Genomic DNA, 27952 nt, shown 5'->3' with positions numbered 1-27952 from the left:
GTCCTGTCCCCAGTTGAAAGGGTTAGATGAGATAATCTGTTTAGTGCCTGGAACATAGTAAGCTTCTCATACAGGGTAGCCATTATTATCATTCTGTAGTCATGCCTCTCTGCTTCAAAAGTTGCGCTAGGTATCCCTGAAACCATCAATATGACTTCCTTTTTTAACCAAACACACATATACACACACTTCTTCAACCAAGCGTCATCCCTTTTAGGGAAGTCTCATTGGGATGCTGGTCATTGCTCTTGGTGATGCTGTCATTTCTCTCCACATTGCTGTAGCTCCTTGTTAGGAGTTTCCCATAATACATTTCTTTGAACAGTTTTGATGGTGGCAAATTTTCACTATTTGAGGGTAGATTTAGTTTTGGGAAATAAACTAGAAATCACTTGTAACCACATCTGGGAAACAGGTGGTCAATCAACCTGAAGAATGCCATTTGGGGTCAAAAACCACCAAATCAAGAGTCACTTTCTTATGTGACATAATACACTCGCTCTGAAGATCACTCCAAAAGAGTTTTCCATGCGAGAGCAACATCACTTTACCACTATGATAGTCCCTCAAAGTGACTACCGAAAGGATAATCCTCTGTATGAGTGAGGTAGATGATACTATTGTTTAAAATATTTGCTGTCCCTGCAGGTGGATTATACTTACTCACACAAGGACATCAGGCTTGGCGATGTGACATATGACTTGCTCTAGCCAAAGAACTGATAATTACTGGTGATTTTAATGCAAAAGTTGGAAACAAAGAAGAAGGATCAGTAGTTGGAAAATATGGCCTTGGTGATAGAAACAATGCTGGAGTTCAAAGTATAGAATTTTGCAAGACCAACAACTTCTTCATTGTAAATACCTTCTTTCACCAACATAAACGGTGACTATATACATTACTTCGCCAGACGGAACACACAGAAATCAAATTGACTACATCTGTGGAAAGAGACAATGGAAAAGATCAATATCATCAGTCAGAACAAGGCCAGGGGCCAACTGTGGAACAGACCATCAATTGCTCATATGCAAGTTCAAGCTGAAACTGAAGAAAATCAGAGGAAGTCCACGAGAGCCAAAATATGACCTTGAGTATATCCCACCTGAATTTAGAGACTATCTGAAGAATAGATTTGATGCATTGAACACTGGTGACCGAAGATCGGACGAGTTGTGGAATGACATCATCCATGAAGAAAGCAAGAGGTCACTGAAAGGACAGGAAAGAAAGAAAAGACCAAGATGGATGTCAGAGGAGACTCTGAAACTTGCTCTCAAACATCGAGCAGCTAAAGCAAAAGGAAGAATTGATGAAGTAAAAGAACTGAACAGAAGATTTCAAAGGGTGGCTCGAGAAGACAAAGTAAAGTATTATAATGACATGTGCGAAGAGCTAGAAATGGAAAATCAAAAGGGAAGAACACGCTTCGTGTTTCTCAAGCTGAAAGAACTGAAGAAAAAATTCAAGCCTCAAGTTGCAATAGTGAAGGATTCTATGGGGGAAAATATTAAATGACACAGGAAACATCAAAAAGAGATGGAAGGAATATACAGAGTCATTATACCAAAAAGAATTAGTCGATGTTCAACCATTTCAAGAGGTAGCATATGATCAGGAACCAATGGTACTGAAGGAAGAACTTCAAGCTGCTCTGAAGACATTGGTGAAAAACAAGGCTCCAGGAATTGATGGAATATCAGTTGAGATGTTTCAACAAATGGACGCAGCGCTGGAGATGCTCACTTGTCTATGCCAAGAAATATGGAAGACAGCCTCCTGGCCAACTGACTGGAAGAGATCCATATTCATGCCTATTCCCAAGAAAGGCAATCCAACCGAATGTGGAAATTATAGAACAATATCATTAATATCACACACAAGCAAAATTTTGCTAAAGATCATTCAAAAATGGCTGCAGCAGTATATCGACAGGGAACTGCCAGAAATTCAGGCTGGTTTCAGAGGAGGACGTGGAACCAGGGATATCATTGCTGATGTCAGATGGATCCTACTGAAAGCAGAGAATACCAGAAGGATGTTTACCTGCGTTTTATTGACTATGCAAAGGCATTCAACTGTGTGGATCATAACAAATTATGGATAATATTGCAAAGAATGGGAATTCCAGAATACTTAACTGTGCTCATGAGGAATCTTTGCACATAGATCAAGAGGCAGTTGTTTGGACAGAACAAGGGGATACTGATTGGTTTAAAGTCAGGAAAGGTATGAGTCAGGGTTGTATTCTTTCACCATACTTATTCAATCTGTATGCTGAGCAAATAATCTGAGAAGCTGGACTATATGAAGAAGAACGGGGCATCAAGATTGGAGGAAGACTCATTAACAACCTGTGTTATGCAGATGACACAACTTTGCTTGCTGAAAGTGAAGAGGACTTGAAGCACTTATTAATGAAGATCAAAGACCACAGTCTTCAGTATGGATTGAACCTCAACATAAAGAAAACAAAAATCCTCACAACTGGACCAACGAGCAACATCATCATAAACAGAGAAAAGATTGAAGTTGTCAAGGATTTCATTTTACTTGGATCCACAATCAACAGCCATGGAAGCAGCGGTCAAGAAATCAAAAGACGCATTGCACTGGGTAAATCTGTTGCAAAGGACCTCTTTAAAGTGTTGAAGAGCAAAGATGTCACCCTGGAGACTAAGGTGCGCCTGACCCAAGCCATGGTATTTTCAATTGCATCATATGCATGTGAAAGCTGGACAATGAATAAGGAAGACCAAAGAAAAATTGATGCCTTTGAATTTTGGTGTTGGTGAAGAATATTAAATATACCATGGACTACCAGCAGAACGAATAAACCTGTCTTGGAGGAAGTACAACCAGAATGGTCCTTAGAAGCAAGGATGGCGAGGCTGCATCTTACATACTTTGGACATGTTGTCAGGAGGGATCAGTCCCTGGAGAGGGACATCATGCTTGGCAAAGTACAGGGTCAGCAGAAAAGAGGAAGACCCTTAATGAGTTGGATTGACACATGGCTGCAACAATGAGCTCAAGCAAAGCAATGATTTTGAGGATGGTGCGGGACCGGGCAGTTTCGTTCTGTTGTGCATGGGGTCGCTATAAATCGGAACTGACTTGACGGCACCTAACAACGACAACAACAAGCCAAGGAAATGTGAGCAGAAGTGGTATGAATCAATTTTGGGCAGAAGCTTTGAGAACCAATACATAGTTTGCTATGCCCTTTTCCCTCTGCCATTTTATTTACCTGAAATAATTTACTGAGAGTCACCTTTTAACAAATGGCACACTGGCCACACCCTTGATTTTTTCCTTGCTCCTGGGCTGGGTTGATTAGACCTTTGACACTTTAAATTTTATGGTTTGCTGAGAATGAGAATCAGTTTCATCTTCTAATCTTATAAATCCTAGAATTTTTGGACTCTCTCTGTTTTATTTGTTATATATCAGATAGAGACAATATTCCAGATCGAGGTTCATCTATCTGCCAGGCTCCTGAGTGAAAGTGACGTGGTGTGGAATGGAAGCTGACCTGTGATGGACATGTGGTAGAAGTAAGAATTATACCGGAGAATAGGAAAAAAGGATGTCTTTTGTTACTGCAGCAAAACCTAGCCTATGCTGACTGATATAAAAAGGTTTAGGTTTTGTTATGTTTGTTAAAAAGCACTCTCACTTTTTAGTAGACATTATATTACTTTATGAAAGATTTTTATTGTGCTCCTGTTTTGTTCTAGACATGTGTTTTCTTTTTTGATCTTCACAATAGTCCTGAGATAGGAATTATTGTCCTGCCTGAGGCTCAGGCAGGTTGTATGATTTTTTCAATGTCATACAATAAAGCGGGTGACAGGAAAAGAAATTGAACTCCAGTGTTCTTCCATTAAGCCATAGTCACCTACATATACCCTACTGAAATGTGGGGCTAATTCCAAAGGTTGAAATTGAAATTGTTTATTTACCTTCATGAAATGCTACCATGAAATAATGAAAGGAAACAGCCTTTCTAGTCTTCACTCATATATAAAAGCAAAGGAAAGACTTTCAGACGGAGTCTTGATCGCTTTTTTGGGGTGCTCTCTTCTTGGTTGAGTAATAGTAATTATTACACCAAATAGGAAATTACTTGTTACACAGTAGAGACTTGACGATAGTAATATCTAAAACTCACTTGTTAAAAAAAGACCCAGCAGTATCCCTACTCATTTGCAACACTCACACACAAACGTGTGGCAGGCATTTTTTTTTTTTTTTTTTTAATTATTTTCTGATATAGAAAATGCTATACTGGGCAAAAGAAGCCCTAGTGATGCAGTGGTTAAGCACTCAGGTGCTAACGAAAAGGCTGGTGTTTCAAACCTGCCAGCTGCTCTACGGGAGAAAGATGTGGCAGTCTGCTTCAGTAAAGATTACAGCCTTGGAAACCTTATGGGGCAGTTCTACTCTGTCCTATAGGGTTGCTATGAGTTGGAATCGACTCGATGGCAACAAGGTTTTATACTGGGCAGAATAAACAGCTTAGAGTTGCTCATATCTTATATTTGAATATCTGATTCTCAACAGTTTCCTTCTCAAAATACATTGTATGTTTTACCCTGTTTCCTCAACTAAATTGCAATCTCTTGTGGGTGAAAAGTCCAACACAATGTTATAATCATAGTAGTAACTAGAATAATAGCTACTACTTATAAGTCCTTATTATGGGTCAGAATTGTGCTAACCACCCTACATTACATACATTACATACAGTATCTTATTTAATCCTTACAAAAACATTATGGGTTGGGAGGTATTAATATCCTCATCTTAAATATGGGAAGTTGAGGCTTAATTAGGTAAGTGTTTACCCTACATCTCACAGCTAGTGAGCAGCCAAGTTGTAGGTATCAGTGTTCCTGATTTAATCTTTACGAACGCTCTTCCTTTCTAACCCATGGTCATCAACCTCGTCTCCTACCTTACAATAAGCCACAATAAAAGACTTCCTAGCAGGTCTTCTTGCTTGCAGATTATCACTGCTAACGTTCTGTACATGGCTTCTTTTACATTTCACATCTCTAGGCCCAGTTGTTCCATGAAGTTTTCCCCCGCTAACTCTAGTCACTCTCTCCCTTTCCTATCCAATTGATTCTTCCTCCAAAAGTATCTCAAATATACTCCTTATTGTCATCTCTATTGCAACTACCCTACTTTGAGCCTCCAGCTTCTCTCTCCATGATTACTGAAATAACCTCTTACATAAAAAAGGTATTAATTTGTGTTCCCTAAGGGGCTCATAAGGAGCCCTGGTGGCACAGTGGTTAAGAACTTGGCTGCTAACGAAAAGGTTGGAGGTGTGAACCCACCAGCCATGCCATGGGGGAAAGATGTGGCAGTCTGCTTCTGTAAAGATCTATAGCCCTGGAAACCCTATGGGGCAGTTCTATTCTGTCCTGCAGGGCTGCTATGAGTTGGAATCGGCTCAATGGCAACAGGTTTTAAGGGGTTCATGGATAGAATTCAGAAGGTGGTCTGTGAACTTCAATGATGAAAAATTCCATCTTTATTTTCATTAACCTCAAATTGAAATTTAGTATTTCCTTCTATTGTAAGTCTAGGTAACACACTATACTAGCATTAGCAGCATCTACGACTTATGACTTAGTTACCAATGTAAATCAGATATTTTCAATCACATTAGAGTTATTGTAGACATCTCAGTATCTCATTTATGCTCATCTACTTTACAATTATAGTGGTCATTAGACTCACTATCAGATCTTATTATATAATCAGTTCATAAAGCAGTAAATATATAAATATATTACAGATGAGTTTTAAAAAATATTTTGATGAACTGAATTTCAATATAATTAATTTCCTTTGTAATTTAAAAACATTATCCTAAATATTTCATAACATGGAGGAACCTGGAAGGCATTATGCTCAGTAAAATTAGTCAGTTGCAAAAGGACAAATATTATATAAGACCACTATTATAAGAACTTGAGAAATAGTTTAAACTGAGAAGAAAACATTCTTTTGTGGTTACGAGGTGGGGGGAGGGAGGGTGGGAGAAGGCTATTCACTACTCAGATAGTAGATAAGAACTACTTTAGGTAAAAGGAAAGACAACACACAATACAGGGGAGGTCAGCACAACTGGACTAAACCAAAAGCAAAGAAGTTTCCTGAATAAACTGAATGCTTCAAAGACCAGTGTAGCAGGGGCAGGGGTTTGGGGACCATGGTTTCAGGGAACATCTAAGTCAACTGGCATAATAAAATCTATTAAGAAAACATTCTGCATCCCACTTTGAAGAGTGGCGTCTGGGGTCTTAAACGCTAGCAAGCAGCCATCTAAGATGCATCAATTGGTCTCAACCCACCTGGATCAAAGGAAAATGAAGAACACCAAGGACACAAGATAATAAAGAGCCCAAGAGACAGGCCACATGAACCAGAGACTACATCATCCTGAGACCAGAAGAACTAGATGGTGCCCGGCTACAATCGATGACTGCCCTGACAGAGAACACAACAGAGAACCCCTGAGGGAGCAGGAGAGCAGTGGGATGTAGACCCCAAATTCTCACAAAAAGACCAGACTTAATGATCTGACTGAGACTAGAAGGACCCCGGTGGTCATGGCCCCCAGACCTTCTGTTGCCCCAGGACAGAAACCATTCCCGAAGCCAACTCTTCAGACATGGATTGGACTGAACAACGGATTGGAGAGGGATGCTGGTGAGGAATGAGCTTCTTGAATCAGGTAGACACTTGAGACTATGTTGGGATCTCCTGCCTGGAGGGGAGATGAGAGCATAGAGGGGATTAGAAGCTGGCGAAATGGACACGAAAAGAGAGAGTGGAGGGAGAGAATGGGGTGTTTCATTAGGGGGAGAGTAATTGGGAGTATGTAGCAGGGTGTATATAAGTTTTTGTGTGAGAGACTGACTTGATTTGTAAACGTTCACTTAAAGCACAATAAAAATTATAAAAAAAAAGATACATAAAACCACACAAAGCAAATGTATAGCTTAATAAAAAAAAAAAGTATTATAAAGTGAAAAAAGAAAACATTATCCTGAGAATGAGTCCATAGGCTTCACCAGACAGCCAAAAGGGCCGCGGACACAAACAAGTTTAAAAATACCAACCCTAAATATCTCCCTGCTTTCACAACTATGCCCGCAGCAGTATTCTCCATACCACAGCTAGAAAGATATTTTTAAAATATAAATTGGCTTATATCGCTCCTTTGCTTGAAACCTCCGGTAGCTTCCCATTGTACTTCGTAAAAAACCAAAACAGCTGCATGCTTTGGTTTGTGATACTTAAATGGGGTCTGACAATTGGGTGGTAGTAATGCATCAAGGTTAATTTCCCGATTCTGACAGTTGTACTGTGATTATGTAGATTGAAGTCCTTATTTGTAAGAAATACGCACTAAAGTATTCAGAGATGATGGGGCATCATGCTGACAACTTATTCCCAAATGGCTCAGGGAAAGCATAACCCCTTGTACTGTACTTGAAACTCTTCTGTAAGTTTGAGAATATTAAAAAAAAAAAAAAAGCAAATTTTAACAGAAAGGGGAAAATGGAAACTAGAGACAGTGAATATGAACAAGTTTTCAAGGGCCTTCACTCAAAAGGGAGCAAACAAATGTGACAGTTGCTGGCAAAAGAAGTAGCAAGAAAAAGAAATTAATTTTTTTTTAAGCTGCAGAAATTAACCGTATGTTTGTATACTTATGGAAATGATGATCTAGAGAACCAAAAACTGATGACGTCCTTGATTAGAGAGAAGGGCTCTGGGGCACAAGTGAAAAAATTTGTTTATGATGAGCATGTGGAAAGTTGTTATTTTTATTTGGTTTCCCCAGATTGAGAATTGCTGAAACCCAGCTATCTGGCAACCTCACCAAACTAGACTCAGGTGGTCTCTACATAGCCCCAATGAAGGCCACCAGACTGTGACTTTAGGCTCCAAAAAAACAGGAACCTACTCTAGGCAGGCTCTCTGACAGCCCTGAGAAGCAGCAGTCGTCGGTAAGGATTTTAATGGAGCTCAGTCTTCATTACATTCTGAAATTGAGGCACATCTTAAAATTGACGTTGCAAATGCTTGCAAGCCATCAGGCCAAGAGGTAAGCACTGATGGGTTGTCACTGGCTCTGCCCTTGGAAAGTAAGCATTCAAAGTATCAGTCATTCAATCTCCCCTTCACTTGAGTTGCTTGCAGTAATGGAGCCATCCAGGGTTGACTTAACTTTAATTTGTTGCTTAAAAGGATTTTCAAAGATCATACTTGAATTGAGGCTTGAAATGGGATGTTATTGTGTATATCAGAGGCCTGGCAATACAGTTGAAGGCAAAAGAAACTCAAATTTCTGGGAAGAAATCAAAATTTTCAAACTAAGAGAGGCTGGTCTGACATTAGTCTAGAAAGATCTTTTACTCAGGCCATAAGCTGTTGTCTGACTTTAAAGAAAGGGTTTACTTTTCTTTGAATCATTAACAGTTTATTCAAGTAAGAAAAAATTAAAATATCCAGCTTAAGCAGTAGTAAATGTAGAAGACACCTCAGTATTTTTTTATATGCTTTGGAATTATACTGCAAGTGTGAGAAGTGCTATGGAAAGCAAGAGCACTCATGTAGAGAATGGGAAGCAGTACGTTACTGTGATGCCCTGTATCTCTCTGCCTGTGGCCAACAGTGAGCCTAAAGGATCTTTCTACTATGATTGTGAAGAGCGCTCAGGATCAAACTTTGATTGTCACACTAGAGAAAGTGTAATTGTATGAATAAAAAAATCCCCAAACTTATTGCCATCAAGTGGATTTCGACTTACAGTGACCCTATAGGACAGAGTAGAACTGCCCCACAGGGTTTCCAAGGAGCAGCTGGTAGATTTGAACTGCCAACCTTTTGGTTAACAGCTGTAGCTCACTGCAGCTCTTAACCACTGCACCATCAATCGTATGAATAAATACCTACTATTTTTTATTTATAAAATGTGTGACTATTATAAGTAACTTCCCCTGCCCCCCTTCCAATGTGATACTAAACTGATGGGACATATCAATAAGGTCTTTTGAAAGGAGGAACTGGAGAAATCAAGTTTCAAAATGACAGTCATCAGTAAAAATATACTTATTCTATTTATTAAAAGAAGAAAGATATTCAAAATTGTCATCCAAAATAGTTACATTTTTTTTAAGAGAGACTTCATCTGGCCTATAAACTAGGTTATTCAGAAAAATTATTTCCCAGAGATTTCAAAGTACCAGGGTTTTACAACACTACTCTATCTTCAAGGTGCAATGCTAAGCATGTACTTGGTGCTTAATGAATATCCACTCCCATAAAAATGAAGTTCTATATTTAACTATTAATGCATTCCTGAATTCGCTTTTATTTATTTTTTTGCTTCATTTTTGGAGACTCAAATGAATGAGGATTGGCCACCTTTGAACACAGCCTTCTGTTCTACAAGTTGTTTGATAAACTGTACTGATTTTTTTATCCTTGCAAATACTCTCACAATTGATCTATAAGGAGGATTGCATCCCCTTCTTTCCAATAAAATGGAATGTAATCATTTTAGGGAAAGGACGCTAAAATGGCCCTTTTAAGCGGTAGAAAAATACTTGAAAGAGTCCCACACTAGGCTATATGGCCTATATGGCCTATATGGTTTAGGACCAGGTATGATGCCTGAGTGACCTATGTCTCGGTACAGCACTCCCTGAAGTTCAATTCCAATCTATTATGAGTTAGCTATCAGAAAGATGATGTAATCATTAGAAACATTCATATTTTATCCAATAATTTACATGTATTTGTCAGTTATGAAAATCATTATGTTCTTTTTACGTTGAACTGTTTAAAAAAAGAAGGTCTGTAAATGCTAGCTACTTTGAACTGTACACATGACATGAAACAATTAACTTATCCTTAAAGTGATCAGTTCCCCCTTCCACTGGTATTTCATTTGAATTCTCACCTATTACCACAGTTTTATTTGGCAAATTACATTTATGGTTAGAATCTCCAAAACCAAAAATGTAACTGGGAATATCATGAAGAGTGTAGTTCCTGGTGTTTTGTTATATGACACTTTCAATACATGAATTGAAAGCTAGTCACCAAAAAGTGTTTACTGAATGCCTGTGCACTTCAACACCATGAAGGATACAAATAAGTAAACAACATGGTCTTTGACTTTAAGGACTGTGTAGTATAGTTTGAAAAAAAATTGCCTGATGGAAGTGAAGTTAATTTGTAAATTGCTATAGTATGGTAAGAATGGAAAAAGAGATTCAGGAACAATTGGGGATTTGAGCTGACTAAAGGAAGATTGAGATTTGGATAGGCAAAGAATAAGGGGAAAGGCATTCCCAGGGAGGGACCAAGATTAACTAGAGAGGCGAGAATTGGCATAGCACATTCTTGGGAAAGTAAGGAGAACCACCTGGAAAGGCCTATTGGGAATACTGAGGAGAAATAAGTTTGAAATTTTTTGTGGGGTCAATTTACGGAGCACCTAATTAGTTAAGAAGCAATCATTTCATCCATGCACCTTGCCTTAGTTTTTTTTTTGCTCTTACTCTTCTATCTACATTATTCTTCATAATGCTCACATCGATCTCTGTCAAGTAACACTTTCCAGCTACAATGATTCCCGCCCCTCCCTTACTATCTATCTACTATCTATCTATTCCCTTTCCATCCATGTGGGTGGATTAATTCCTAGGAACCATTTTAGTATCATGTGGTTCAACTCTAAGTCAGTTGATTGAAACAGGAGATGGCTCATTTTTACCAGAACAGAGATGCTACTCTAGGAATAGGGAACTGAGACTTAAAGGGATTGAATCAAACTATCTCTTTCTTTGTGGAGCTGTAACTGTGACTTATGATTCTGGGAGCCATGGGCTGCCATCTTGTGTCTGTCATGTGGACCAGGTTGCTGAGAAATCCATTTTTCCCAGGAAAAGAAGGAGGCACAGACACACAGAGGAAGCAGAGCCATGTGACGGAGCACTTGCAGTTCTCACTTTTACTGCTTAGCCAGCTCTTGAATTCTGAGACACCCTGTATCTTTTATCATCAATCCCTCTTGCCAAAGTTAGTTAGGGTTAGGTTCCTGTTATTAGAAACCCAGAGTCCTCATATAGTGATGAATAGGTGGATTACTGAGGCTCTGTTGTCCTGTACTTTTGTGTATGTTCTCTTAAGCTGTGTTCTAGAGATAAACCTTCTTTCTTTGCTTTAGCTCAACATTAAACCAGTAACAAGCTGTCATTGAGTCAACTCCAACTCATGGAAACCTCATTTGTATTAGAATAGAACTGTGCTCCACAGGGTTTTTAATGGCTGATTTTTCCAAAATCGATCATCAGGCTTTTCTTCTGAGCGTCTCCAGGCAGACTCAAACCTTCACCCTTTCAGTTAGCAGTCAAGTGCCTTAACCATTTGCATCACCCAGACACTCCTTGCTCAGCATCAGTCTGAGTATATTGCTGTTTTATACACAGTCATGCGTTGCTTAATGTCCACAATACGTTCTGTGAAATAGGATGTTATGTGATTTAGATGTTGTGCAAACACCATATTAAATACAGGCAGCCCCAGATTACGAACAAGTTCCATTCTTAAGTCTGTCTTTAAGTTGAATTTGTACGAAAGTCGCAACAATTGGCTACGGTTCTTATCTAATGTCAGTTCCTCAAATGTTTGTCCTAGTGTATAGTATATACTGTACCTTTCTATGCATAAAAACCATTAAAGAAACACTTCCAGATACACTAATGCATCTTTAACATAATAATGTTTTGATGCACGAAGTAGCTGTTTTTTATTATGAACAATTGTATGTATCTTGAATTTTTAATGTAATAGGCTTAATGGGGGATGGTTCATAACTATGGGTTGTGCCTAAGTTGAATGTTTGTACCTTGGGGAGCACAGACATGTATGTGGTTGGACGTTGCCCGAACGGAGGTTATGCAGTACATGACTATATCTAAGTGTCAAAACCTTTACAACCACTCTCTACCCTTTTCTCCAGCCCCCCTTCCCATCTTCCTTTTATTTCTGTTTATTCTGTCCTTGAATGAAATGCTAACAGAGAAACACAAAAAGACTGGGAGATAATTTATATATGCCTAAGGCTTATGAACACATAATGGGTTCATTAGCCTACATCTCCCAGGAGCTGTGATGCAAAGGGTGAGGGATAGGGACCCTCCACAGCTTTACTGCCAGCCGTTTCACCTGACTACTAATTTAAAGACCCTGTTCCTTATTGCCTCAGCCACAGTAGACTCTGCCGTGTGTACATAAAACTGTTGCTACCTTTTACAGCGAAACCCTGGTGGTATAGTGGTTAACTGCTATGTCTGCTAACCAAAGGGTCGGCAGTTCGAATCTGCCAGGCGCTCCTTGGAAATGCTATTGGGCAGTTCTACTCTGTCCTATAGAGTCGCTATGAGTTGGAATCGACTCAATGGCACTGGGTTTGGTTTGGTTTTTGGTTTACCTCTTACAGTGTGAAAAGGTCAGTAATTTGACTGGAAAATCACAAACCTGGGCTCTTCAGAGAGAAGCTGCTTCCTGCTGGCAGGATCAAGTACAGAAGGTAGATGGAGAAACCTGAATGCTCAGAAGTCTTAAGGAGACTCTGAAAGGCAGGTAACCAAATCCTAACCCAGCTAGCTGACAACTGTGTCAACATAGTTGCAGTTTTATCCCACAGCTAAACTAAAAATAATATGACACTTCACGACAGCATGGCTGCCCAGCTCTGATGTGCAGAACAAATGCTGAAGTACAGGCTGCTGCTGTATTTCCAACAATTTAAGGTCTAATGATGTCAAGGGATTCAGAGATTTGAATCTAAAGATCACCTGGGAAGGCAACCGCTCAGTTTATTGGGCTAATGCTTGGTTTCTTTTTTAGTAGTGATTTATTTGTGCCCCTTCAAAATTAGTATTCAAAGGGCATTCAGGGTGTGGTGTTGGCTTTTTTCTGATTACATTTGCTAATTATGCTTCTTGGATCTCATATTTGCATTAATGATGGGTTTGGTTCACATTATTTGTAGCCTTTTACTAGACCAGGAGATCCTTAAGGACAAGAATCATGTTTTTACCCATCTCTATATCTCTAGACCATCAAACATCTGTCAGTTTGTCATACTGTGGTGGCTTGCATGTTGCTGTGATGCTGGAAGCTATGACACTGATATCTGAGACACCAGCTAGGTTGCCCATGGTGGGTAGGTTTCAGAGGACCTTCCAGACTTTTTTTTTTTTTTTCCAGACTAAGACAGACTAGAAAGAAAGGTTTGGCAATCTACTTCCAAAAATTAGCTTGGGTTAGGTGATGAAAACCCCTATGGATCACAGAAGATTATCCGAGACTTCAACGCACTATTTTGGAAGCAGCAGCAGCAACAACCAAACACTGGAAGGACAACATGTTTGGTAAAGTAGAAGGCCAACAAGAATGAGGGAACCCTTAACAAGATGGATTGACACAACGGCTGCAACAATGGACTCAAACATACCAGCCATCATGAACATGGTACAGGACTGGGTAAAACTTTGCTGTGTTGTACATGGGATAGCCGTGAATTAGAGCCACCTCGACAGCAACTAACGACAACATATACCCTATCTCTAGAACTTAACAAGGCTCTCAATAAAATATTTATTGGATAAAGGAGTAAACAACTGAACAAATCGCAAAAATCCAACCTGATGACCAGGAGTCAAATTTTACAAAGAAGGTTTAGGATAGATGGAAAAATATCCATGGATATTTACTCAACCTATTTATGGAGAAAGACTGGTTCTACCTTCATTATCTAGCACACACCTGGTGGAAGTTTGAAGGAATAAACCCTTCTGTTAGGACAGTAGTTCTCAACCTTTGCTATACATTGGAATCAACTAGAAACTTAAAAACATATGGATGCCTGAGCCATATCCCATGAGATTCTAATTTAATTGCTCCAGGGTGTGGTCTGGGATTTGTTCCTTTTATAGAACTCCTTGGATGATTTTAACGCACAGATGGGCTGAGAACCACTGCTCTAGACTAGAAGTCGGCAAACTTTCCATAAAGGTCCACAGAGTACATATTTTAGGTTTTGTAGGCCGTATGGTCTCTGTTGCAACAATTCTACACTGCTGTTGTAATGTAAAATAAATCGTAGACAATATGTTGATGAATCAGTGTGACTATTTCAATAAAACATTATTTACAAAAATAGGCAGTGGGCCATTTCACCTAATAGACAGTGGGTGATTTGGCTCACAGATGATAATTTCTCAACCCTTACTTTAGAAGCATACTCCCAAGGATGGCTATATTGGCCAGGTTGCTGAATCAGGTATGGAGAAAACAGAAAAAAAAAAAAAAAAATTCTCATTAAAAAATGCATTTGGAAGAATGTTCTAGGTTTATTTTAGAAAGTGAAAAGTGATTCTGAGTTTCATTTCATAAGTTGCTTGAGTCTCCTAAGAAATTAAAATTTTGATGGCTGGCAAAAATTCACTTTACCACCTTGCAGTAGCTATCTGCTAATAATGACATTGTAAGGGTCAACTTTACATTCAAAATCTGCCAACAAGGGTTTAGATTTAGAGTCTTGGTTCAATTTGAATGGCTTCAACTTAATGCAAGGCTGTTGCTTAGATCTAAGGAGTGAGAGGAAGAAAGAAAGAAAGAAGTAGACTACTAGCTTAAAAAAATTTTTTTTTCTATATTTTCGTCATCTTACTTGGGTGACTTGTGTTCCAAAGAAAAAAATCTAATAAGGAGAAAAAAAAAAAAACCCCTGCAATGGTGAATAGAAGGTTAGACATGAAAGATAGAAACATAAACTTAGAACCTGAACCAGGACAGAAAAAGTTAAAGCCCAAATGAGAAGTGGGTCAATACAAGGCCAGGTGGACTGATACGTTTTATGTGTTTTTCAATTTCTTTTCTGGAATTTAGCTGTGAACCCGTGTGTGTGTGTTTTTCTTTGTGTTTGTTTTATTTTGTTGTTTGTTTTTAATTCTACATGGAGAGCCAATTTTAATTCATACTAATTTATTATGCTGGAGAAATCTAAGACAAAGCTACATTAGCAAAATGAATTTTTGCCTAATCATTGACTTTATCTCCTATCATCACTCTCTGCTGCAAGAGTGGTCAAATGACAGGTGGCTGCAGATCATGCTTCTCAGAATCAAGGCTAGATGAGCTGTGAGGGTTGCAGTGTCCTCACCTTTATCCTGTCAATGTTGGCTTCCATCTTCAGCTGTTCTACCAGCTTCCTGGCTTGTGCTATGCTGGCGGTGTTGTTGCTGGCCATCGGAGTGGTGGCTGTGTTTTTCAGACACACTAGGAAAGAAAACAAAGAGGAAGCATTCATTAGAGAATTCATGAGCTACCAAGTGTGTGGGCTCATCATAGCTGGGCATCTTAAAACAGTGGCTGTAGTTGGACCTAGCTTCTCCAGCCGCAATAAAGAAATAGCTGATTGGTAGGCAGGCCAGAAGATGTGGTTTGATTTTCCAACCTCTGTCCCCATCCCTTCTTTAAGGAAAGAAAAATAATTCTTACCCAATCAAGTAGAATAAGATGTATCCCCACATTAGGAAAACAAGATATGAAAATGATCTTAATTCATGAAATAAGTTCATAATGGTAAGGGTGACAGTATGCATTATTATTGCTATTATTTATTATTACTATTGTCAGATATTGTGCAACTGCCTTCAGAAGAAGGAAAAGGTGAGCAGAAGAATTGGTAAGTTATGTACTCCTTTAGGACTAAAGACACCAGTTATACAATGTTCTCCTGATGGGCATAAACCACAACCTTCTGATTAATTATCACCAACTCAGCGTATTATACGCCAGAGATGCTGCAATTTGGAAGCCTCACTTTTCAACATTGTTCAATCCAATATTACTTGAAGTAGCCATTTTTCCTACTCTATTTGAAATGTGTCTTAATTCAGAACTATCCTCTTTAGTCACCATTTCTTAGGAACACATCTATAATGTCAGCAGTTGTGGGGAGGAATTGCCATGTCTACACTGGTAAACACATTAGTTAGTTCGCCAGCAGTATTCTAAAGGACATACAAAAGACTTACATTTTTAGTTTTATAAATATTGAAATGGAACATAAATGTTCAGAGAGTGGAGTTCTGTACATATGTAGATTGTGGGATGGTTTCTTTGCTCTGGCCTAACAGACCCTCTCCCTATTCCTGTCACCCCCACCCCCATGTTTTTCAAGTCCAATCCCACTTTCACTTCTCTTCTAATCCTTTCTTGACCCATCAACTCATTTTTTTCTTGTTGTTCATCTGGAAAAATACTCCATTTTATTTTAGGTGCCCATTTCCCCCACACTCTGATCAGGTCTTCCTTCAGGTCAAACTGCCATTCTCTATTTTGGGAACTTCTGTGTAAATGTGCCCTTTGAGGTCACTGACACCCAATAGTAAAGTAATGTCTGAAAGCTGAAATTTCACTAGAATGCACGACCCGAGCAACAGGAAATATTAAAACGCCACCTCAGTCAACATTAGTAGAATCTTATTCTTAAGACATTAGATTAAAAATTGTGACTTCTGCTAGCTTTGGGAAATCTTCTTTCTCTAAGGATAAAGTAGGATCTGGTTACCCATCACAAAAAGGAAAGAGGACACACAGAAAACCTGGAAAGGAAGAATAACCCACAATAAATTCCACACAGATTTTTCACCTATCCTTTAAAATCAAGAAACATTTTTTCTTTTTTTAATTACCAAAAGAGCAAAAGTCTACAAATTATATCTTTGGTACTTATTTCTTGATAACTAATTCTTCAAAACATGAAGAAATTATGTACAAGGCTTCTGTAAACATATAGGTCCCTTCACATAGAGTATTATTTTATAAAGAATGCTTCAAAATAAGTCACCCCACAGCATTTACAATATAAACTGGAAGGTAATTACCTTTCCTTCAATTTATTTTCAAAAGATTTGGAAATCATAAAAGGGGAGGGAAGACTAAAGGGATTTTGAAGCTACAAATATCTCGCAACTCAATTTTCATATGTTTTAAAGATCAAAGGAGGAAGAATTACATGTAAAAATAAAACAAATAAATAAAAGGAGGCTTTAATAATTGTGATTTCATCAGCATGGTTAGGGATCCGATCATCTCAACTGCAGAGGGAAATTATATGTTTCACCATCAAACTTCTAACAGCCTCACAATACTCTATAAAGCCAAGATGAGAGTAGTGACTTATCCAGTGGGTAACCATTTATGGGGCAGCCTAACTCTTCTTTCATCCGAAGTTGGCAATAGTCATGACCTACAAGCCCCTGGAATTGTTCTGTGAGGCTAACGTTTCTCTAAAACTATAATCCACCACACTAGAATACAGATTATCACATAATTTCCACACCTGCATTGCGCCCGAAGGAGGTTTGAGGATCTGGCCACCTATTCTTTTGCACTTGAATTTAAACCAAATCACACAGGAACTTGTGGCAGAGACCACAACTTGCCTCTCAATGCTCTTTCTCCTCTTAGTAATAAAAACTGTTTGTTTTAAGCTTTAACAGAGACCATAAGAACCCTGAATATTAACTGAGTATATTTTGCTGAAAGATATGATCTCCAGTCCCCGTTGCAGTTCAGTGTAGTCATATGACTAAGTTTTGGCCAATGAGATATAAGCAGAAGTGTCCTTAAAGAGAGGGGGTGCCCTCCACCTCCCTTCCTCCTGCTACAGCCTACAAGGCAGTTGTACCATGGAGCTCCATCTTGGACCTCTACAATGAGGACTGTACCCTAGGGCGAATGGAAGGATCTTGGGTCCTGGCTGATACTGCAGAGCCACCATGTCAGCTGTGGACTGGCAACATTTAGACATCATTTCCGTGGGAGACAAACTTCTGTCTTGTTTATATCATCGTTATTAAGGGCTTCTCTGTCACTGGCCAGCAGACGAGACGTTTATTAATTACATGACCCATTATTTTCATTCAAGTATCCAGGGAAAGTCTGTATCCTGATGTCTTTTCATGTTTCTTAGGAAAAACTGTGGAAACCCTGAGGAGACGGAGGTGGCAAAAAAAAAAAAAAGGCAAAACAAAACAGTAGAACTCACACACAGAGAGGAAGAGGAGACAAGCTGTTCTCAGGTTTACCTGCGAAAAATAAGGAAAAGCTTGATGTATCTGGACAATGCAACACACACACACACCTCTACCTGCATCACAAAGGAAACCTCTACGTCATTGATTCTTAATGAATAAGAGGAAAAGTTTTTGCCCTCACCTCCACCTGAGATGAGAGAAATCCATGCAAGCAAAAGGGTTGACAGGAGTCCTGCAGTTTCAACAGGGAAGCATAGACACATCAGATATTCTTTGCTAGTGTGTTCCTGTTTCATTTTACATGTAACCCAAATTGGGCAGAAACTGTTTTTTTTTTTTTCTTTTCAAGAGGGAAGGAAGTGGTTTGAATCCACTAACCCCTGAATAATTCTGAAAGAAAAATTCTGCTGAAAAGGTCATCAAGACAAAGCGTTACAACACACACATGCACACATACACACCCTCTTAAAAACAAACAGCAAAAAGCTTTTAGTTGACAAGAGAGGGCGATTCATTTCTACACATCCCCTCCACCTCCACCCCATCAGCGCAGTCTTTGAGCTGGCTTGTGATGCACCTGAGTTTATCTTCACCTGGGCCCAGCCTGGCCCTGGAGCCATCAAAGGACCACTCCAGAGATGTTCCCAGCAGTGGATTGCACACTTCTAGGAGTGGGTGGGAGGGGTGTAGGCAGAAGGAATTAGAGTCAGAGCCTGGTTCTCTTGGGAAAACTCTAGATTTCTGAGGCTATTTGAGGGATTTCAGAACATCTCCTGGAGTTAGCTGGGGTGATGATCAAAGGTTGGGTCTTGCTAGAGCAGCACTCTTTGGTTCAGCAAGCTGTCCTTAGTCCAGCAAATGCCAAGTGGCAACAAAGTTATCACATGGAATATGTGTGATTACACATCCCTGAATTTGAATCACAACTATAATTCTGAACATTTATTCTTTCAGAATTCTACGGCCAAAACCTCTTTTTATTATTCCAAGAATTTACCTTCCAGAAATTCCAAACGTGATTCAAGCTTTTCTCCAAGCCCAGCACTGGACTCACTGGTGGTTCTCAACCAGGGGAGGCACTGCCCCTTAGCAGACGTTTGGAAATGTGTAGGGGTGGTTTGGGCTATGACAATAACCGGGGGTGCTAATGGCATTTAGTGGGTGGAGGCAGGGATTCTAATGACCTGCAGAGAGCCAGACAACAATGAATTGTGTCATTTAAAAGGTCCATAGTGCCCCCAAAGAGAAATACAGAAGGGCACCCCAAAATGGCCATAAACCATGTAAAAGAAATCTGCTCAAAGAAAGTACACAATGAAGAAGGATACAACTAATTGGGGTTTTATATCCTCATATCTTATAATCCCTATTACTCTCCCAGTGAAGAATAAGTATTACATGCTCCTAGCTCTCAGAAGCATCATTATACTTTATGGATATTTGCTTCCTGCTCTGTTAAAACAGCACATGGTCTCTTTCTTAATGTATTGGTGGCATGAGATTATGCTGGACTGTATTTGCCAGTGAGCAAAAAAGAATACAAACAACAAAAATCTCTAGAACAGTCACAGAGCCTGTCTGTGAGACACTGGTCAGGCTCTAAAAGAATGTCCTAATTATCCCACCTGAATTCCAAACCTCAAGAATTATGCAGAAGGCATTTTATTCTTTTTAACTAATGAGAAGAGTTATTTCTCTCTCCCAAGGAACATAAGAAATGGGCCTGTTGTAGAACAATAACCATTTAGATGAGCATTATTTTTCTAAAAATACATTCAGCGTTTTACTCTCTTCCAGGAGGAAATTTTCTGTTAAGAAACCATAACATTTTCTTGTCATCTAAGCTTGGGAGTAAACACACAACCCCTTATTTCTGTGGCGAAAAGATAAATAAATGTTTTGATAATGGAGACTATGCCTTAGAAATTATAGGTTAATTGTAAAGGATCCTATTCTTTTCATACTCTAATGGTGTTTTTTTTTTAATGTGGCATCCAGGCAGGCTTCCCTAGGGCCTTTAATTTTAATTGCGACTAAAACACGGTCTCAGGACTGTGTTTTGATATTTGCAGTAGGTGCTAAGGGGTTTGATTTGTTTGTTTTGTGTATTTATAGGTTAGGATTACACTGGCAATAAAACAAGCAATTTCTAGGTCTAGAAGGTAAATGGGAGGTTTATAGTTTCCCAATCACTTGGTAATATCTTTATTATTCTCATTTGTCAGTTTGTCACATCATTGGTGGTTGGCTGGTAGTTGCTTTGGAATTAGAGAACAAATTTCAAAATATTCCAATTTAGAAAATTTTTCAGAGTTTTTAAAATTAGTCACCTGGATAGGCATCTTTGTTAACCATTCATACTATAACCCAAGTTTAGCTTGGTTGTATTTTCCATTTTATTCTGCAGCAAGTAAGTATGCCATCATCAAATTTATTAGATTACATATATTAAGAGTACAGGAGCCCCAGTGGCGCAACAGTTAAGTGCTCAGCTGCTAACTGAAAGGTTGGTGGTTCAAACCCACCCATTAGCTCTGCTGGAGAAAGGCCTGGCAACCAGCTCCTATAAAGATTGCAGCCTATTAAACTGTATGAAACAGCTCTACTCTGTCATATGAAGTTGCTACGAGTCAGAATCAACTCAACGGCAGCTAACAACAATAAAGCGCTAAGAGTACAGCTAATAATCAATGCTGTGAAGGGGTTTCACAATCAGAATATTAGTGAGCTTATGACTAGCGGCTATAATGTGAATCAAATAATTATTACGAAATATCAGCCTGTTACATTTCAGGGTAGATTTTTGTCAGGCATCGCTCTCTCTTACCAGTTGGCCACTGTGACCTGATAATATCAAAACAGCACATTTCAATCTCTACAGATCAGCAAACACTAATTTCTCCGGTTTCTCAGCCACTAGAGACATTTTAAATCAATAAGATATTTATTTGTGACGCTCACTACCTTCTCCCTCGACACTTTCATGCCTTAGAGCATTAGGGTTGGAACTTAGCTTGGAGGGTCAGTCTTTTCCAATCATGTGTTTCAACAATAGACCAATAGACGCGTCACAATGTCCTGGCTTCCTCACTCACCTTCGCTCGTTTTTGAGGGCCAGTGTGGAGGATAGAGATGGAGAGTTTTTTATGCTCCTTTTTCAGGAGATGAGAATAGGGTGGGGCTGGGCGTTATAGAGTATGGGCTCACACAGATGGAGGCACGGAAGCACTCAGAGATAGAGGGTCTGGAAGATACTGAGCGTCACAGGCCACTGGTTTGAATTTGAAGAGGGGGAGGTAGGCATGCACTGGGAGAGGAGGTGGGGGACTGAAGGGGAGGAGGGAGAAGGGGAGGGGAGGAGAGAAGAGGCACCGAAGACATCCTCCCCTGGGGAGCCTCAAGGTTCATAGGCAGGAGGCAGAATGCAGACAGCTGGACAACACGGTGCTGGCTAAGGTGAAGGATAGATTTGTAAACAAAACAAACAAACAAACAAAACAGGAGCTAACCATATGCCTTCCCTGTCCCTGCCTCCCCTCTTGATATTTTAGTGTTTCTCATTTCTGGGAATTTGTTCCCTCATCAAAAGACCAGGAACGGATACTAACATAAATACTAGCTTATAGACCAAGGGCTTGCTATATGCTAGGAATGGGGCGAAGTGATTTAAAGCATTGTTCTATTTAATCCTCACAGCAACTCTGTGCACAAAAGCACTGGCATCCATGTTTGAGGAAACTGAGGCTCAGATTAAGTTAGAACATTAGTGAAAAGCATGTGTCTGAAGCGACCTCCCCAGGGAAAGATTTTCATCTAGTCCTTCTTAATTCACATTTCATAGGCAACAGACTGATGCTAACCTGGGGTCTACAGTATATGTTTGGCCATTTTCACAAGCATAATAGCAATGTTTATGGTCTGTGTAGCTAGCTACAGAGAGAACTAATGTGAGTGAGAACCAGTGTGGTAGCCCCAACAACCAAATGTGCTTTGGGGCCAATAGGGAAGAAAAGGAGCCAAGGGAGATATATCTTGGCTTAAAATCCCCCCTGTGCTATTTCCACTTGGTTTTGCTGGGACATTGTCGCTTACCAAATAGGAGAAAGGCAAAATCGCATCTGACTTCCCTGGAATCAGCAGGGAGCCATCTAGGCTGTGTACGTGGGAATAAGAACCAGCACAGCTTCCTGTGCCTCATTCAGGTGCCAGAAGCCATTATGTGAAACGACAGCGCTGCACTTTCTAGCAAGCTGATACTTTTGAAAACACTAACCTCTACAAGGTACAGATTTCCCTTTGGAAATAGGATCACTGGTTAGCTGCATTTACCAACCTTGACAAAAACACAGCCCTTGAAAAGTGTTTACTTCAAAGTCATGAATTTCACGCATTTTGTAAAATGAAATAAGACATGCTGCAACTTAAAAAGGACACGTAAGCTTTTAGTTTCTGAGCCTTGGGTAAGGAAACTGCTTGGATCTGCAAACTGGAGGTCGCATTCCTAGATGATGGGCGGGCTTTGTTCACTCCCAGGAAGAAAGATTAGTTTTTTTTTTTTATGCTGCATGGGGGATTTCTTTTTTAAATATGGAAGCCCAGACCACAAACCAGTAGGGTTCAAACAAAAGAGAAATAATGAGCTAGTTTCCATAGAAATGGCTCTGTTAACCTGCTGATGTCTAACACTCTGCAACAGCTGGCAAGTAGGATCTTACAGGCAGTAGCCTTCTGCCTCCTTGTAGGAAATTATCTACTGGTTAATTAATTTCTTTAAAAAACAAAACAAGCAAACAAAAAACCCACTGCTTTCATTCTAAATCCTCACTGGGTCTTAAACCTTAGGCAACCACTGGAGTTCAGGGATATTTCCCTGCTTGGGCTTCATTGCCTCTGCACCAAACGATCCCTTAGTCTTACAAAATGATAACACAGTGTCATCTGGAGAACAATGAGACACTGAACACACCCCATCTGAGCTCCTCACATAGAATCGGGTCTCTTCCATTCAGGTTTGTTTTTCGGTACTTGTGTTATCTGGGGATATTCCCATGAAAGCAACTGACAGATGGTACAAGAGTGGAAAAACATGCATGAGGAGACGGAGACCTGGATTCTGGCCTGTTCTCACCCTCCCAGCTCTTTTAGAGTGGGAAAATCATCCAGTCTTTCTGGGCCTCAGTTGCTCTGTAAAGTGGGGTAACAACTCCAGGATTGCTCATGTGTGCCCCATGTTTGTGACATCACATCGTAAATTACCAAATGAGCCTGTAAATTATACAAGGAGCCCTGGGGGTGAAGTGGTTAAGAACTTAGCCTGCTAACCAAAAGGCTGGCAGTTCAAATCTACCAGTCACTCCTTGGAAGCCCTGTGGGGCAGTTCTACTCTGTCCTGTAGGATCACTATGAGTTGGAATTGACTCAACAGCACATAACAACAACAATATAAGGAGCAGAGTCCCTGGGTGGTGCTCTGCTGCTAACCAAAAGGTTGGAGGTTCCACTCCATCCTGAGGTCTTTGGAAGAAAGACCTGGTGATCTACTTCTGAAAAATCAGTTTTGAAAACCCTATGGAGCACAGCTCTACTCTGACACACATGGGGTTGCCATGAGTTGGAGCTGACTTCATGGCAACTGGTTTTTAATACTAGTAGTTTTTGTTGTTAGGTGCTAGTGAGTTGATTTCAACTCACAGTGACCCCATGTGACAGAGGGGAGCTGGCTCATAGGCTTTTCTAGGCTGTATACTGGAGTAGGTCACCAGGTCTTCTCCCGTGGAGTGGTCAAGTGAGTCTGAACCACCAACCTTTCAGTGCTTAACGGTTACGCCACCAGGGCTCCTTTTTATAAAAAGAGCAAGCTGAAACCTAAACCCATTGCTGTCTAGTTGATTCTGACTCATAGCGACCCTATACAAGGAGCAGCCACACACACACACACACACAAACTACCATCACCTTTTATTGGGCAACTACCAAACACTGTGAGCTAGAAACATTTGTGTGTGTGATCTCTAATCCTCACAACAAGGAAAATGAATAGTGAAATAAGGCAAAGAGGAAAACCTGTGAATACAATCAAATGCAACTCTATTAAGCAAGAACTTAATAATAAGCAAGAACGTGATCCAAAGTGTGTGTGGGGGGGGGGGAGGGGGGACCACCAGCAACCTTTTCTGTGTGTGTGTGGCGGGGGGAGTGATAGTAAATTTTTACATCCAATGTTGAAATTTCTAATTTGTGTTGACAACCTATTAAAGAGATGGTGATTATTTGAAAATCAATTGTCATCTAAAATTAGTTAGCAAGGGTTTATCAAGTGTTTAGCGTGAGTGACCTAGAAGCAGTACACATGCTACACTCAATAAATTTCTAAGGAAACAGCTGCTGAGCAGATGTGAGCCTTAATAATTTTAGGAAGGCACTTAAATCTTTCACTGTTATCTTCTGAAGGGAAAGGTTCGTCTCCACATAAAGTGCTTGTAAAGGTTTTTTATGGCCACAGAATAAACTTGCAAGCCTAACACCTGAGGCTTCTTTAATGCCCTTCACCTCCTCCTCTGTCTGTGTTGTTGTTGTTGTTGTTAGGTGCCATGCAGTCGATTCCCACTCATAGCGGCCCCATGTACAATACAACAAAACACTGCCTGGTCCTGCGACATCCTCACAATCACTGTGCTTGAGCCCATCGTTTTGGTCACTGTGTCAATCCATCTCGTTGAGGGTCTTCCTCTCTTTCGCTGACCCTCTACTTTACCAAGCATGATGTCCTTCTCCGGGGACTGGTCCCTCCTGATAATATGTCCAAAGTACGTGAGACAAAGCATCACCATTCCCACTTTTAAGGAGCATCCTGGTGGTATTCCTGTCTGTAAAAGCCCAGAAAGTGCGTGTGCACACGCAGCAGGCAGTTCCCTCCAAACCAGCATTGCCGCTGCCACTCATCACCAGCCTGAATCTTCAGCCAAACCAGCTGTTCGCTGTTTTCCCAACCAAGTTCATGTCCACACGGCCATGATTTTGCTGATGCTCTTGATAAAGACTGCTTAGAGTGGTTTTGATTTGAGAGCAAAAGAGCTTATGTAGCATGTTCTCCAAAGGGGTACCTCTAAGACATTATGTTTCATTAGATTTACACGTCCTTGGGGCAAAATATATGCTTGAGACTGGTCCACCTTCCTCCCTCTCCTCATTTTCTGGCTCATGGAACCAGATGCAATCTGGGATGTTTTTGGCAGCAGATAAACCACCAATAACTTCCCAGTTGCAAAGTTAGGAAAATTCTTTGCTTGAAAGCATAAACAACATCAGTCTGATGCCGAGCACTCTAGTAGTGTTGGCTTCAGGTTCTCATCTATCTCCCCTCCCCCCCAATCTGTGACCACTCATCTCAGAATCCCAGTTTGAGATCAGGGACCCCGAATATGCAACATGGGAGATCTCATTTCCTTTTTGTTAATTTAGCATCAGAGGTAGCTGTTAGCACTTTTTTTCTATTGTAGTAAAAGTATACCCCAATCTACTTTGAATACTGTTTATTATAATTATAAAACTATTTCATAATTTAAATTATAAAATTTCTTATAAAAGCAATACATACCATTATTGGAGAACTGAAAGGCATACAGATTCAGAAAACAAAAATCTCCTGAAATCTTGTCACCTATAGACAACCAAAGTAGCCTGCACAGTCCTTTTTCAAGGGCCTTTCTCCAACTTGGAGTGCTTAGAAAGTAATATTAACACACACAATCATTGGCTGGGCCCTGAGTAAATGCTGACCTCCTGAGATGATTTCTCATTATCCATGCTGCAAGATTTATTCCTCCCCCCTCCAGGGAATGATGTCATTTAAATTTTCCTCCATTACTCAAATGTCAAGTTTTTTTTATCACCTCTTTTAAGACTGTTACATCTCTGATATGCAGTACAGAGCCATTTTTTACTGTTTTCATCAACATTGTTTTTAAAATTATGTTTCCAAGTACATTAAATAAATTGCCATGTTAATATCCCTTTGTTATAAGGAATGAGTAGAGAAGAAAAATGTAAGAAACATAAGAAGAATGGACAGTAACTTTTCCTCTGTCACTAGGTAAGGACATCGACATGACTACTGCCCACGCTACTTCAGATATACCCTGGGGTGGTTGTTAGCTGCCATCAAGTCGATTCCGATTCATGGTGATGCCACGTTTTCAGAAGCAGATCAACAGGCCTGTCTTCCAAGGCACCTCTAGGTGAGCTTGAACTGCCAACCTTTCGGCTAGTAGTTGACCACTTAGCCATTTGTGCCACCCAGGAGCATCGGGGTGGAGGATAAGAGAATAAAATAGAGGAATTTTTCTGTCTCCAAAGGGTGAAAGGAACTTGTCCTAAAATGTTGCTTGGAGACCAGGATTTTACCTTACGGGTAGTATTTTTTTAAAGTCAGGTTTACCAAGGAATTCACCCTTTTTATGATTTGACAAAATGCATAGTCCTGTAGCCACCATAATTGCTCCCTTCTCCTTGAACACTTCCTTCACTTGACTTCTGCTCTTTCTTGATTCTTTTCTTCCTTCACTGGCAGTTCTGTCTCACCCTTCTTGATTTTTTTTTTTTTTTAAATCTACCCAATCCCCAGGTCTTGGTGTGTTTGCACTTTTCCCTTCTGTTTACACTTACCCCATACGTGATCTCATTCAGTCCAATGGTTGTAAACACCATCTCTTTGCTTACACATTTGTATCTCCAAATCGATATCTCAGTTATCAACCTTGCCCTTGAACTCTAGATTCAGATATCCAACTATCTACTCAATCTCTCCTTGTGAATGAGCATCTCAGACTTAACACGGATGAAACTAAACTTATAATTTTCTCACCTAAGCCTGCTTCTCCTGCAGTCTTCCCTGCAGCAGTCAATGGCAGCTTCATTCTTCTGGTTGCCCTGATTAAAAATTTAGAGGGCATTCTTGTTCCCCTGTCTCTCCACCTCCCCTTCCTTCTCCTTCCTCTTCTTCACATCTTACCACCAAATCTTTGGACTCTTCCTTTAAAATATATCCAGAATCCAACCCTTTTTCCTCACTTCCATTGCTACCATACTGGCCTAGTTACTTTCATTTCTTGTTTGAACATTTCAATAGCATCCTAACTGTCTTCCCTGATTTTGTTCTTGCTCCTTTCAGTCTATTGTTCTTACAGCAACCAGACTGTTCTTTTTTTAAAAAAAGATACGTCAGGATCATGTCAGTCTTCTGCTTACAACCTTCCAATGGCTTCCCATCTCACTCAGTAAAAGCTCAAGTCCTAAACCAAAAGCAAAGAAGTTTCCTGAATAAACTGAATGCTTCGAAGGCCAGGGTAGCAGGGGCAGGGGTCTGAGGACCATGGTTTCAGGGGACATCTAAGTCAACTGGCATAATAAAATCTATTAAGAAAACATTCTGCATCCCACTTTGAAGAGTGGCGTCTGGGGTCTTAAGCGCTAGCAAGCAGCCATCTAAGATGCATCAATTGGTCTCAACCCACCTGGATCAAAGGTGAATGAAGAACACCAAGGACACAAGGTGATTATGAGCCCAAGAGACAGAAAGAGCCACATGAACCAGAGACTACATCAGCCTGAGACCAGAAGAACTAGATGGTGCCCTGCTACAACCGATGACTGCCCTGACAGGGAACACAACAGAGAACCCCTGAGGGAGCAGGAGAGCAGTGGGATGCAGACCCCAAATTCTCATAAGACCAGACTTAATGGTCTGACTGAGACTGGAAGGACCGCAGTGGTCATGGCCCCCAGACCTTCTGTTGCC

General features: G+C 40.1%; 1 protein-coding gene across 2 annotated transcripts in view; it reads right to left on the bottom strand.

The window, feature by feature from the left end:
* Positions 1–27952, bottom strand: part of GNG2 (G protein subunit gamma 2) — a 117584-nt gene that overhangs the window by 4133 nt on the left and 85499 nt on the right. Inside the window, exons 1-2 of one of the 2 annotated variants that reach the window (XM_049897941.1) lie at positions 18338–18413; positions 15273–15388 (exon numbers count right to left, since the gene is read on the bottom strand). In XM_049897941.1, the coding sequence (XP_049753898.1) occupies positions 15273–15359 (87 nt within the window). In that variant the 5' untranslated portion in view covers positions 15360–15388; positions 18338–18413. Of the gene's footprint in view, positions 1–15272; positions 15389–18337; positions 18414–27952 lie in introns of those variants that run through there. The other variant, XM_049897942.1, reaches the window with a different exon arrangement.

Source organism: Elephas maximus, chromosome 10 (genome assembly GCF_024166365.1).
Source record: "Elephas maximus indicus isolate mEleMax1 chromosome 10, mEleMax1 primary haplotype, whole genome shotgun sequence".
NCBI classification, from domain to species: Eukaryota; Metazoa; Chordata; class Mammalia; order Proboscidea; family Elephantidae; genus Elephas; species Elephas maximus.
This window is presented reverse-complemented; position numbering and strand designations above follow the sequence as displayed.